The sequence below is a fragment of the Tinamus guttatus genome, unplaced genomic scaffold (genome assembly GCF_059628265.1).
Source record: "Tinamus guttatus ecotype Peru unplaced genomic scaffold, ASM5962826v1 Tinamus_guttatus_pri_ptg000138l, whole genome shotgun sequence".
Taxonomy (NCBI): Eukaryota; Metazoa; Chordata; class Aves; order Tinamiformes; family Tinamidae; genus Tinamus; species Tinamus guttatus.
In genome coordinates, this window is record NW_028288672.1 from 5,232,905 (window position 1) to 5,248,097 (window position 15,193).

The window sequence follows — 15,193 nt, forward strand, 5'->3', positions numbered from 1 at the left end:
GCTCTGCTATATGGACTTTCTCACAGCCCTTTCCTGTGACTAAACAGACTCTTCAGCAGCGCCAGCCAAGACGATGTCACTGACCCCTTTTGAGTGGGGCTATGTACCTGGGGAGTGAAGGCAGCCTCATCATGGAGTAGGGGAAGTGCCCCAAAGGGGGCTACAGGTACCAGCCAGCAGGATATAGTGGTGGAGGAAAAATTGCATTTTCCCACATATGAGGAAGGGCAGGTCCTGCTTGGGGAACCTTGACTTCTCCGGTTGGGATCATGGACAACTTCTTAGGTTGTGTAAATGTTATACTGCTAACTGAGTCTGATCTTCCAACGTGAAGAATCAAACTTGGCGATATTTTACTTGAGAAACTTTCTAACTGTAGTAAAAGGAATAATTTTATCTGGATCTGTTTTATGAACAAAGTTTTGCTGGCATTCACAGTATGTTCCTGGAAAGTTTCTTGTTAGTGGCACTGATTCACTAATTCAGAGATTTGTTACAGTTAGTCACACTTACACATCTACCACAAGGCAGATCTATAAAAAAACTAGTTCACTGTTTCTTTCTGTGCATCTTTGCCCCAGAAAAGATGTATAGTAGATAATCCAGCAATAGAAGATAATCTTTCAACACTATGCAATAGGTCATTTCTTAATCATTTAAGATGATCGTTCAGTTTATATAGGAATACATACTATGGAATTAGGATTAGGTAATATTAATAGTAAAGATGAAGAGAAATACATATATATTCATACCCAACACTATCTTGCTGTGAAACTGGTCGACCTTCTGATAACAGAACTAACTTCAAGAGATTTGTTACTTGGTAAAAATTTATTTTGCATACTTTAGGAAAGAAGGTAATAAATACTTTACCAAGTTTACAAAATACTAAATTAATAAACTGCATCATTTCTATGCTGAAATTGTTTTTTTTTTTAATCTTGGAATTCGTACTTTCAAAAATGATGTAGTTAATCATGTAATAAAAGCCAAATAGCCACATAATCAGTAAATTATATATAATAGCATAATGACTTTTCCTGTTCTACTTTCACTGTCTCATTACTATGCACAGTTGCAATTAGATAATCCACCTCAAGATGTGGGTAAGCATTTTGGTTCAGTTCCAGATGGCACTTTGATTGCAATATATATAAATACTATAATAAATATAGACCATTTCTAAAATTTGCACAGCATTTGAGATAACATTTATAATCAGCATTTATTGCCTCAAAGACCTATATGGATATCACAGCTCCTTTTCTTTTAGCAAAGCCTGAACTATAAAGTAAATAAATAAATAAATGTAATTGGAAATAGTCATTATAGTCTCTGCACTGTCATTTTCATTCCGTCTGATTTTTTTTTCACTGAAGGAGAAGGCTGTTCTACAAGGCTAGAATGTTCTGATATTCAGCATTAAAAGCTCTCGGGAAAGCTAGAAGGTCTCAAAGGAAGAAAACAATCTATTCATAAAATAAATTGTGAAACTAAAGACAATATTCATTTATCCAGCCTTTTTGGTTACCTGATACCTGTCTCATTCAATAGTAAATTAATGTATTTCAGAAAATCCAAGCACCTTTCTCATTTCCTTAAATATGTGTGGCAGGAACAGCTCTGGGTGAATGGCTCACATCTGTAGATAGTAGATGAAGTCAGCCTCAAAGAGACAGTGTGACTTGAGAGACAATCCACCTGGCAAATGATTTTTTTTTTGGTAGAAATTAGTAATAATTTTATTTCTAATGAGCTTTTAATCCTTAATCCTTTAGAAAAATTATACAATGAATACCACACAGCATTTTCTCTACTGTCATTTTCTGCTTCAAAGCTTTTTGGAACCTATTTATTCAAATATGTTTTCTTGTACTGAAGTCTCTTTTCCAAGAACTGCTTTTCTTCAACTCCTTTTTTGTAGTTATAATGGAACTGTACAACCCTTCCTCACCTCCTCAGCTCAGGTTAGACAACCTGGTGCCAGGTTGCTTCAGGCTTAAATAATCATAACATATCTGGGGAGACAGTTTCTTTAGTCAGAACAATTAGGAACAGGGTGGGAGGGTGAGGAAGAGGATGCAAGAAGCAACCTCATGTTGAAGGCAGCTGCCAACAAAAAGCGCTCTGAACATCCCTGTTGCAAGCAGGGCTTTTTGGCACTTCTGACAGGATTTTATTCCTTTCCAAAGCTTAACTGTTTTTTTTTTTTTTTTTTTTTTTCTTCCCTTTTATCTAGACGTTACCCAGATTGCCAGTGCATCAATTTTGGATCCTGGTTTGTCCTTTCCATCCCCGTCACAGTTACTATTCTGCTGTTCTCCTGGATCTGGCTCCAGTGGCTCTTCCTTGGATTTGAGTAAGTAAATGTTGGAATCAATAAAACTGAAGATTGTTAATATAAGAAATAGTTTGTACAGGCAGTGAATGTTCTGTTTAAATCTGACATGTTCAATAAGAAGTTAGTGCAGCAATGGTGATTTTGTATCCTTGAACAGTGCAACTGAGTCTCTGGAAGGACAGGAGTGCTATTAAATAAGGATCCTTGGCTGCTCAGCCTAATGTGGAAAACTCACATCAAAAATGCATCCTGTAGAATATACACACCATCATTAAACAATGCATATGTGCAAGATGGAAGAATATTAAATTATATGCTTTATGGTCCAAGTCTTCAAAATATGAGAAATAATCAGGAAGATGTTCTTCATTAGAGTCAGAGTTCGTTTTAAGGAAATAAACAATATATCCTTATTATAACCTAGATGACTACACTTATAAAACAAAAATGTCCAATTTTCCAAAATGTATATGCTTTTTTTCTCCTTGCAATTTATGTTTTTAAGATTTTTGGAGAGAACAACAGTTCTTTTAATCTGATTCTCCAAATCTTTGCTCTTAATGCATTCACTAACCTCTGCAGGGATGGTAGTTCCACAATCAGATGACTACGTCAGGTGTAAGAAATGAAGTAGACTTTCTACTCTTAAGCAGATTTAGGAGCATCCCAGGCTCATCATCTATATTTGAACATTTATCGTGTCATTTCTCTTGATTGTTTTGATAGAGTTCTTTTGAACGTTATGTAAGAATAATCTCCAAGAATGATAATCCAGTTTGAAACAAATAGAGACATGCTGATCAGTATGCAGGCTACTAATTCAATACAAACTTCCTCATTATAGAGCAAACTCATCGAAGACTTTCATTAAAAAGACAGGTTATGAATATGATTGTTTCAATTAATTTCTATGATTAAACCTTCATCCTTCCTTGACAAATGAGCCAGTCAACACCAGGATGCATTTTGTTGCTGCCTCTGTCTCATGCTCTCCCACTGAGCTTTGTCAGTTAATTCCAACCTGTTCAGTCTAGTGTGTGATAATTAAATGGGAGATACTGCCCTGTAAAGTGAAGTGCTATTCTAACTAGAAAGGTTGGATTTTTAGATTTTTTTCTTGTGTACATGCTGTTAATTCATCTTCCATTATTGCTGATTTATGTTATAGTTTTAAAAGTATGTTCAAACGTGGCAAGGACAAAACAGTTAGAGAACAGGCCTCAGCACGGGTGATTCAGGAGGAATACAGCAAACTCGGACCAATAAGGTGTGTTGAACTGTAAATCAGTAAATGAGAGCAAAGCTGCTCTAAATCTTTAAAGCTAAATGTGTAAATCTATAAATCTAAACGTAAATTTACGTGTGAGTTCAGTAAAATGTAATCCATTACGTTTTCACCACAGCTACCCAGAAATTGTTACACTTGTCCTGTTCATTCTGATGACTCTGTTGTGGTTTACCAGAGATCCTGGCTTCATCCCTGGATGGTCTTCACTTTTTCCAAAGTAAGTAATCTTTTTGATATACCAACAAGAACTATACCGTGTCTTAACTGAATATCTGCTTTTCTGCTAGGAAAAAACAAACAAACAAACAAAAACTTTAAATGCTTTGGAAAGATTCCAGGCTGAAATTGTTGAAAAGCTATGTAGTGTGTTCAGGCAGAATAGGTACAACTCCAGCAATTTCATCAATGTATTTGCACAGTATTCAAAATGGACTAAACTCATTACAAGGTAAGACAGAGTACCGCCTAAAATGAATTTTACTATTTTTTTAGACTTAGAGAGGTTGAATAATGTTTGATTTTACAATTTATCTGTAAAATCTGCAGTTTGAAGGATAAGATCTTTAGTCAGCATTTTTTAATCTACTGTCCTTACTGATATCCATGCTTCTATCCATACACGCCAAGCTTCCTCTGCTTTGACAGCTTTAATTACTGCTATAAATTACTATCTGTCCATAGGTAACTATATCAAGTTCATACTTAAACTAACCAGCAAAAACACAGACCTGAAGAACTATTGAATTTTCTTTTCATTCTGCTTCAGCTTGACTATACAATCCCTTTTGCAGGATAACCTAGACTTTTTTCCTTAAAAAATCCCTCACTACTGCAAGAATTCATAATACAGTGATTCCTGCAATCTCTCATATTCTTTTGCTGTAGTCATTGCAATTTTGGTTCCTTTATTCTGTGATAAACGTCTGAATTTTGCTCTAGAGCATTGTGAAATAGCTTCTGTTTAGGCTGTACTTAACATGTAACTCAATGAGTCATAAGCTGGACTCAGGTGGTGCTTTCTATTTTTGTGTTTCTGTATCTCCATACTAGATGACATGTGCACATGCACTCATCATGCCTCCTCACTTTAAATACGGTCTCCACCATCATGTAGTGTCACATACACATACAAACATATGTACACACAGAGTCAAGTGCTCTCCTATTGTATCCAATAGAGGGTGGCATAAGGAATAGTGTAGACCTTGGAAAACGTGAAGCACAGAGCTGAATTCTTTCATGTGGAAATAGCATTAAAAAGCATAAAACCCTAAGATTGTCTTAAGATGTTCTAATATTTAAGTAAGTAGCCAAAAATAACAAAATAATATTTTACCATTATAACTGTAACAGAAGGGCTGATGATCGTCTCATATGAAAAATTCTGTGCTTAACGAAGGGTTGTTGACCCAATCAAGCAATCAGAGTGGCTTCATGTCCTTTCTCCCTCATACCAATATTCAGTGCTCATCAAGCACCATTTAACTGACACTGAAAAGCAAACATTGTAAACAGCATTTCAAATTTGAGGAGGCTTATGACCAAGAAGTGATTTCAGTCCACCTACTTGCATTTCCCTATGTCAAGTTTTTATTTTTTGCTTGTCTGAGGATTTTGTTTACTGAGAGTAAAAAGTAGAACATTCTCCTAATAACTGGTAGTCACAGGTTCTGCATGGGGGTGTTCCTTTGTGGATGCTCTAATGCTTGCCTGGAAGAGAATGCAAACACGGGTCATGGCACATTAGGCTGAATCTTACTATAATTTGTATGAGATAATCTGAAGAGAAGCAAAGCCTATGTTCTTCAATAAAAACATTTCCAAAATAAGGCAGGCCCATACCACAGATGAGGCACAGAATACAAGCTCATTTTGCTCACTGGAGACCGCATCTGTTGGATAACAACTGCTGCAACAGGATGGCAACAGAAGTGGACAGGAGAGCAGAGGACAGTGCTGCTGTGATGGCCAATCTCGTCCTCCTCTCTAGCCCAACATTATCCCACATGCCTCTGGCCTGAGGCATGGCTTATCCACCTAAGCTAGAAAACTCTGATGGAAGAGGCTTGCACCCAAAGATCACTGCACTGCCGAAAGGACTGAACATTGTCTTCAAAGCAAAAAAAAAGAAGCAGCCAGGAAAAAAATACCTCAAAGACAAAGAACCATGTTTCTCAGTTCTTGCATTGCATTAATTTCCATCCTAATTCTGTTTGGAATTAGAGTTAACAAGAGATGTCAGGGACAACAGGAAGGGCTTCTATAAATACATCATCAGCAAGAGGAAGACTAGGGAAAATGCTAGTCGACTGCTGAATGGGGAGGGTGTCTAGGTGGCAGAGGATGCAGAGAAGGCAGAGTTACTAAATGCCTTCTCTGCTTCTATCTTTACTGCTAAGGCTAGTCCCCATGAACTACAGAGCCTGGATATGAGAGAGATAACCAGGAGAGAGGAGGACTTTCCGCTGGTCGAGAAGGATTGGATTAGGGATTACTTGGGCAAACTGGACACCCATAAATCTATGTGCCCAGATGGGATGCACCCAAGAGTGCTGAGGGAACTGGCGGGGGTTATTGTTCATCTGCTCTCCAGCATCTTCGAGAGGTCATGGAGGGAGGGGAAGGTGCCTCAGGACTGGAAGAAACCACCATCGCTCCTATCTTCAAAAAGGGCAAGAGGGACAACCTGGGAAACTACAGGCCAGTCAGCCTCACCTCCATCCCTGGAATGGTGATGGAGCAGCTCTTCCTAGAGACCATCTCTAGGTATACGAAGGAAAAGAAGGTGATCAGGACTAGTCAGCATGGATTCACCAAGGGGAAGTCGTGTTTGGCGAACATGATAGCCTTCTATGATGACGTGACTGGCTGGATGGACAATGGCAAAGCTGTGAATGTTGTCTACCTTGACTTCAGCAAGGCTTCCATAATATCCTCGTAGGAAAGCTCCAGAAGTTTGGATTGGACAAGAGGCCAGTAAGGTGAATCGAGGACTGGCTGGATGGCAGAGTTTGGAGGGCCATGATAAATGAGTGCGAGTCTAGTTGGAGGCCTGTGGTCAGGGGTGCCCCCAGGGATCAGTGCTGGGCCTGGTACTGTTCAACTTGTTCATCAATGACTTGGACAAGGGCACAGAGTCCATCCTGAGCAAGTTTGCGGATGATACCAAGCTGGGTGGAGCGACCGACACTCGTGAGGGCTGTGCTGCCCTTCAGAGGGACATAGACAGGCTGGAGAGTTGGGCAGAGAGGAACCTCATGAGGTTCAAAAAGGACAAGCACAGGATACTGCACCTGGGGAAGAATAACCCCAGGCACCAGTACAGATTAGGGGTTGACCTGCTGGAAAGCAGCTCCGTGGAGAGGGATTTGGGAGTCCTGGTTGACAACAAGTTAATCATGAGGCAGCAATGTGCCCTTGAGGCCAAAAAGGTCCTGCACTGGGAGGAGTGTTGTCAGCAGGTCGATGGAGGTGATCCTGCCCCTCTTATTCAGTGCTGTAGAGGCCACACCTAGAGTATTGTGCGCAGTTCTGGGCTCCCCAGTACAAAAAGGATGTGGAGCTTCTAGAGAGGGTCCAGCGTAGGGCCAGGAAGATGATTAAGGGACTGGAGCATCTATCTTGTGAAGAAAGACTAAGCGAGCTGGGCCTGTTTAGCCTAAAGAGAAGACTGAGAGGAGATCTGATCAATATGTATAAGTGCCTGAGGGGAAAATGTAGGGAGGATGGGGCCAAACTCTTCTCAGTGGTGACCAGTGATAGGACAAGGGGTAATGAGTACAAGCTGAAACACAAGAAGTTTCACATCTGTATGAGGAAGAACTTCTTTACTGTGAGAGTGACAGAGCCCTGGAACAGGCTGCCCAGAGAAGTTGTAGAGTCTCCTTATCTGGAGACCTTCAAAACCTGCCCGGATGCAACCTTGTGCCACTTGCTCTAGGTGACCCTGCTTGAGCAGGGGGGTTGGACAATCTCTCAGTCTGGATCTAGATCTAGATCTTTTGTCTTGGGGATTTGGATGATCTCTAGGGGTCCCTTCCAACCTTAACCATTCTGTGATTCTGTGATTCATCACCCTAAGATTCAAGAGGCTCCTAGTACTGTGTTACTGTAGCCTATACCTTGTGTTGGTGAACTGTGCAGTGGAATATGTTATTTGGGATTTTTTATCAATATCACATATCAATATGTGCATATATGCCTGTGCAAGATGCCTTCAGTATAAACTGAAGTTAATATTACACAAACCAAATGGAAGGAAATGTTCTCTGGATTTTGATTTATGATAGTACTTATTTCCCACAGGATTTTATTCTACAGTCAACCTCAGGGAACCTGTCACCAGTAGAGATGAGCTTTGCTCTCACTATAAAACCTGCCTTAAATTGGAGGAACAAAACTGCAATGTCAGAGTCATAAGTAACCTGTCAGAGTCATAAGTAACCCTGGCCCAGTGGGTAGGTTTTAAGAAGGAATGAATCCTTTTAAGTAGGATTCACACCACCTTTAGGTTTTTAAACTGCATGACATGACTGTCAACACATTTATCCTAGCATACTGACCATCACAAGAGGCCATAGTGTTCTGAAAGTTTAGCTATATATATATATATTTATTTTCTTATAACATGAGTTCTCAGAAAGCACCTGGGCTTATTTCAGGATATGAAAATCTATGTTTTGCATATTTTGGAAACAATGGAAGAATTTACCACCTTCCTTGATAGTTTGCCCCAGCGGCTAATCATTTCTGTTGCCAAAATAAAACAGAGAAATTTGCACCTTTGTTTTTTTTCTGAATATAGCTTCCAGCCATCTGTTTTGTCTTTCTCTGCTAGGTTAAAATCTTCTCTGTAATAGGTGCTTTAAGAATATAGTTATCTGATATAATTATATCTCATTTTAACTTCTGACAAACTAAACAGAATGCTTAAAGTTTTGTTTGAAGAAAGAAATTCTTACCACTCTCAGCCCACACGTTTAGTGATAGTCTGCATTCACACAAGTTACTGAAGACCTAATTAAAATATAGACACAATTCTTTGTGATCCCTGCAGAAATATTTGTACTAATTTTTACCAAGAAAACTCTATGAACTTACCAAAGACTAGTCTTTTACTGCCTTGCCCCGAGTCCCTGCTACCTGCCACTGGAGCCAGACGCTGAATGCTGTGTATAATCAGCACGCATAACCCTTCTGAGAAGTGCAAAAATGCGTTTCCTTTTCATGTGCTGACACTGCAAGACCACGTATCCTTCCTAACACAGCAGTTCCCGTCCCTGCCCTGGCTTGATTCCACGCTGTACTTACTGCAGGATACCAGCTTCAATTAAGATGAGTTTCAAGTTGGCTTTTGGCCATATCTTTATGAACTTTCTAAGAAATTGAGAGTTTGGGCTGGAACTGCAGCTGATTAGAGCTGACGTATGCAAGGTGGACTTTCTTCACTTTCATCATATTGCAGCCAGATTGTCCGTCTCAGCACATTTTTCCACTTTCCTGTATGGCTTGTCCCTTCTCTATGGCTAGTACAAGGTCACTGCATTTTTGGAATGTGTACAACTACAATATTGAAGGGTGGATGCAAAGTGGGATTGTGAATGGAATTGGTCATATTAATTTGCCCATGGTCCCACTTTCTACAGTGTTTTTATTTCAAGTCATTGAAGTCTTCCTTAAATGACAGCCTCTTATTTTTTGCCTCCTTATAGGATAATCAGATTTCTAGTATTACAAGCAGGTAGATATTGCATATGTAATTGCATTATAGCTTGGGTAAATTGATTTGAAAAATGCTCATCTCAAAATTCAATGATATTTGAAAAACTTCTGTCTGGAATAGTGCCACGTGTGTCTCCATAACAGTATGACAAATGGTAGGCTGTTGTGTGTTTTTCTTAAACTATTATTCCAGTTCAAGAACTGTTATCTTTTAAGTCTCTTTTTGTGTACGTATGTGGAGTGCTATATAAATATGCACATATATCTATATTGATAGTGATAACACTAGTGATATGTTATCACTGTAGATATAGACATAGTTCTGTCTCCCAAACAGGTTTTCCAAAAATAGTGCTTTGCACTCATCAATCAGGAACGCTGATTATATTTAAGCAATAACAAAACTATACAGGGAGAAGAGCAGCTGCCTACCAGATAACAGTGCCATCAATTGTTTCTTTATAATCCAAGTCTTGGCTCATTGCAAAATGCCCCTCAAGTCACAGCAGAGTGCAGGATAGGAAGCTAGAAGAAGGTTTTTGCTACTCTTTAGCTATGGTGCACCCACCCTAGGCTAAAGCTGGCCTATAAGCAGACCCTCCCTGCCTAAGGAGGCCATTCCAAAATAATAATTTGTTTTTAAAAGTGACTTTTGTGCTAAAAGATACAAGAAGTGAAATATGCTAGAGGACCTTTAACTTTGTTAAAGGTTCATTCTTGACAGTGCCAGCTAACATTCTGCTGTTTGTGGTGTCAATGTGCTGTGCATATTAGGGTGTTTTGAGTGTCATCACCTAACAAACATCATTGTTAAAGCAAAGAGCTTTTATCGGATTATACATTCATAGTGTTTAACTGAGAGATGATTTTCCCTCTCAGAGGAAAGCCTTGCATTAGCATAAAATCTTAAGCTAAAAACCTGCTGGGAAGTTATATTGCACCTACCGTTGCTACATATAGAGATACAAGCATACATGTGAGGCTGAGAGGACAAATATATTGGTGTAGAGAAAAGAAGAACTTATAGAAAATATAACAAGAAATTAATAACTACAGTTTTAACACTTTTTTTAAAAAAAAGTTTTTTCATTAGAATTCTTATTCTTCTCAGTGATCTCTTGACTAATGTAATACAGATGGGGTTATAATACCACCTAGGAGCATTCAGAAACATGACATGATAGGTTAAAACGGCCTTAGAGCTCAGCTTTGCCCATTCCCAGATCTTGGTGATATTCTGTGCCAGTTGGTAGGGAATTGATTCAATTTAAGAAACACACTGGTGCAAGCAGTCCTAAAGTACCAGAAATGTCCACAGCAACTACAGCCCTCATGCCTGTGACCTGTACAGTGACAGCCATAGGAGGCTGATGATGAAACGCCAGTCTTCCCATTGATGCAGGAGCATCGCTCTCTCTGGGTAGGCAAAGTTAAAGCCTATTGGACTGGATATATTACCGAGCATATAAAGTTATTGAATTCACCACTGAACTGAAATATATGGCTAACTTTTGACTGCAAATTAGTTGTTTAATCATCAATAGTTCCTAAACAATTCCATCCCCCAAACAATTTCTGTGTGGTAAAATATACTTTTCCTGTTATGTTTTTATGCTTTCTTTTCTTGTGTGATTGTTGTTAACTTCTCTCTAGGTATAAAGGCTTTGCTACGGATTCAACAACTGCCTTAGTGATTGGTCTTCTCTTCTTTATTATTCCAGCAAAAACATTGCCTAGGACTTCAAATGGAGAAAATAGTTGAGTATATTTTGATGTAGATTTTGCTACAGTAAGTTATTTAAGAATAAGCCATAAATATTATTCAATGCATCTGTTAGAATACCGTTGTTTAATTTTAAAGACCAACAAGTTTTTAAGTCACATGTAAACATGAGTGATGGAAGTACTTTACAGAATATAAATTAAACTCTGCCAGAAATTTGAACACAAGTTTGCTTAGAAGTTTCTGGCAATAAGAAATTCAAATAAGCTATGGAGTAAGAAGAAAAAAGAAAGAAAAAGAAACTATTTGTTTCATTTCAGTATCCAGAATAAGTAAAGACTATACAGTAAAAATAGAAAAATTCAAGGAAAGTTCAGGAAATAAGATTATTAAAATTCATGGAACCAGATTTTTCTCCATTGTATTGATAGAGAATATCTGAATTTGAACAACACTGAATGTTACTTTCTACATTACATGATACTATACTTTTGTATATATCTTATACTTGAACTGCTTTGACTTTACTTAACTGACTTCAAAGGCAAGTTTCTTCATACTTTAAGATTTAGGTGCTCCAATGAAGCAATACCAAGAGTGGGATCCACCTTACCTTCTTCTTGGATGTTCACAATGTATCTGTCACAACAAAATCCATCCCCCGGTAGCTTTATTTTCAGTGCAATGACATCCAAAGAAAATAATTTGCACCTTAAGAGGAATATCTAAAATAGGTCCAAATAATCACTTCCTAAACTTTCCCATTTTTCTCTACAAATATGAAAAGAAATGTGGTTGACAGTTCATATGTAGGTGTTTTAAGTCAACTGAGATGAATTCCACTCAATATACCTTTTTTATTTATTAACTCCATAGTTTAGTTTCACTACTTTCATACAGGATCATATCTTACTGGACTGTAAAGCATGCCTGGCCTAGAAATAAATGACAATGCTTTTGCAACATAAGCATGCGAAGAACTAGTGCTGTGTTGGAACATACTATCTACAACATACTAAAATCAATGGAAACAACCTTTCTGTTGATTTTCACAGACTTTGGAATGGAGTACATGGGACAGGGTTGGGTTTGCTTATTTATTATTGTGTATTTAAGGTAACCTTGCACAATTCAGCATGGTAAATAAATCTATTTTCATGAAAATTTTTCCTCTTAAAATGGAATTTACTTTGATCAAAGTATGCCTCAGGACTGACCTCTTCACGCATTCAGCTCTGCTACTGAAATCAGTGAAAACAGGGAGTTCCTGGAGAGTGCAATATCAGGATTTAACTGAGTCTACGTGAAAAAGAATTTGCTCAGCAAGCTGTCTAAATAGAGCAAATCTATTACATAAATCAATCATATTGATATTCTATAGCTATCTTCCACATAAAGAAGGAAAGGAGATGGACTCCTCCACTGATGGAAACTGCCATAGCTCTACAGACTTCAAGCTGCAGCCGGTTTTGCTAGCTAAGGATCTGTCCCAGGAAGTGCAGGTTGTTCGTGTCAAAGACTTTATTTGTATTATAATGATGAGATTGCCAAGTATTTCCTGAGAGAGATTATTTCAAGATGTTTTTCAATCTGTTTCCTAAATGTTCATTTTTTTATTATTATTATTTTTCTGTAGCTGTTTTTGGTTACACTCCATTGATTACCTGGAAGGAATTTCAGTCATGCATGCCCTGGGAAATAGCTATTCTGGTTGGTGGCGGGTTTGCACTGGCAGACGGCTGTGAGGTAATGCAATTTATAGACGATGTTGATCAATTAGCATGACCCACATGAGGAACAAGTGTGACATGCATTGGATTCAAGGTTATTCTTTTATTTTGACAAGTATTTTGTAGCCATATTGAATATGGTAACTACGAAGAATATTCAAGGAGCTTAGAAAGGAAGATTGAAAGAAAAAGAATTTCTCTGTTTTCAAAGACTGTGCGCAGTGATGATTACTGTTTGTTATTTGTTTTAATCTAAGCATAATAGTGGTGGGGGTTGTGCAGACATACCATTTCCAAAGATGTAAGATTAATGGTCCCTGAGGTAACTTTCCAAAAATGTTGATCTCTGTTGGCTACTCAGGTAAATCAAGCAAGATTTGTCCCATACCCTGCTGTGTGCCTTGATATATGCAGATTAAATTTTTTTGGGGCTGCCTTCTTAAAATTCTCTACAGAATAAATATAAATATACAGAATTATGTTTGCATGGGTTCCTAAAGAACAAAGGTGCGATTAGAACAATGTGCTTAAAAGTATGTAGAAGGATCGGGGGAAATATTTCATGTCCATTTTTTTTTCTTTTATATAAATCCTTCACAATTAAGATGGTAAATTCTGGTTCTATATCATTTATTAAATTTTATTTGTAGTAATTTACACAATATATTCATGTTGTTATATTCTTTGTGCAGGTTTCAAATCTGTCTGCGTGGGTAGGAAGTAAATTAACCCCTCTAGGATCATTACCCTTGTGGCTGATTATCTTGATATCATGCATTATTGTCACTTCAGTAACAGAAGTGGCTAGCAATGCAGCTACCATTACGATATTTTTGCCTATACTATCTCCTTTGGTAAGTATAACAGAGGCTGCTTAGAACCAGTATGGGCTCTACCATCCCAGTTATAATAAAGCTCGTCAAAGAAGCAGATTTTTTTGGTCTTCATAAAATAGTTTATGTGCTGTGTTGTGCACTGGGGAGCTGGTTGTCTAGGGGATTTCATTGAGGAGACACTGAAAATTCTGTAAAGTTAAGAGTTACATGGTCAAGAATCAAAGCTCTTATCCCTATTTGAAAATAATGGAATCTTTTAAAAGGACAAGTATCTTAGTGTTTAATCAGGACTATATTTCTGACAGAAATATCCCACCATAATATTCCAGCTACTACCAAAGAGAAGAGAGGACTAATAGAAAGGCTTTATGTGTACTCCTCGTTTCTTCTTTCCTTTGCTCAGTCCTGTCCTCTCTTCTTTACCAAAACATTCAGTTCTTTTTTCTTCTTTGATATTTGCTATGGTTATCTTCTGATCTATAGCCTCCAACCCGCTGTGCATATGCTATATACAAATTAAACCCTAAAATCTTTCTCATATAGTTTTATTTTTAATGCTTGCCATTTGTCTTGTATCTTACAAATTTGCCTAAGATTAGACAGAAATTAGCTGTGAATTTAAAGTTCAGTAGCTATTCTTTGTTAGAAACTCCATTGCTCCTTTGATATAATTTTAAATAGGAGCTATCAGAAAAAGTTGTTTACGATAGTTGGTTCAGTTTTCAAAAATTGGTTCAGTTCACAGTTCATTTGTGCTAATTTATTAAGTTTGTATTTGATGTATTTCATCTGGCAAATGTCTCCCCTGACAACTGTTCTTTCTGTTTTGTTTTACTTTCTGGCAGGCTGAAGCCATTCACGTGAACCCACTTTTTATTTTGATACCTACCACCCTGTGTACCTCCTTTGCATTCCTGCTCCCAGTATCAAACCCATCCAATGCCATTGTATTTTCATATGGTCATTTATCTATTATGGACATGGTGAGTTTTAGGCAAAACTCCCTCAAGCACTCTGACAATCACTTGGGAACATTAATGTCTAATTTTTACTATTTTTAGCAACTATTTTTCACAGTGTTGACATTGTCTATGCTTTGTTTTTTTCCCTTCCTTTAGGTTAAAGCAGGTTTGGGCATTAACATCATCAGTGTTGCTGTAGTTATGCTTGGAATTATGACATGGATTGTGCCTCTGTTTGATCTCTATACTTATCCAAGTTGGGCACCAATCATTTCTTCGACAAATAACACCGGCCTTTAAAGGAAAGAAAAAAACATCAGAGAATTGATTTGGATACGTTTTGATTTTTTTCTTTTCCACTGACATGGGGTGAGTTACTTACTTAAGAAGCTGTTTATCCTCGTGAAAATAGGGATTCACATCACTGTTAATGCCACATTTCACAGTATGAGACTGATGATCTGGTCCGAGAGTCTAATCGGGAAGAATGCTAGACCTTCGAAGTACCATCGAGTAAGAGCAAGTTTCTAATCTAGTTCAGCTAGTTTGAATTTTTATATCTTCATGTTATGAAGAAACATCTGTGAAT

At 37.8% G+C, this 15,193-nt stretch overlaps 1 protein-coding gene across 1 annotated transcript in view; it reads left to right on the plus strand.

The window, feature by feature from the left end:
- The window catches only part of SLC13A1 (solute carrier family 13 member 1), a 30,405-nt gene extending 15,487 nt beyond the window's left edge, over positions 1-14,918 (plus strand). Inside the window, exons 8-15 of the mRNA XM_088521914.1 lie at positions 2,243-2,362; positions 3,513-3,611; positions 3,748-3,849; positions 11,007-11,110; positions 12,713-12,822; positions 13,499-13,660; positions 14,488-14,625; positions 14,761-14,918. Of these exons, the coding sequence (XP_088378040.1) occupies positions 2,243-2,362; positions 3,513-3,611; positions 3,748-3,849; positions 11,007-11,110; positions 12,713-12,822; positions 13,499-13,660; positions 14,488-14,625; positions 14,761-14,904 (979 nt within the window). The 3' untranslated portion in view covers positions 14,905-14,918. The remainder of the gene's footprint in view (positions 1-2,242; positions 2,363-3,512; positions 3,612-3,747; positions 3,850-11,006; positions 11,111-12,712; positions 12,823-13,498; positions 13,661-14,487; positions 14,626-14,760) is intronic.
- The last annotated feature ends 275 nt before the right edge of the window (positions 14,919-15,193 follow it).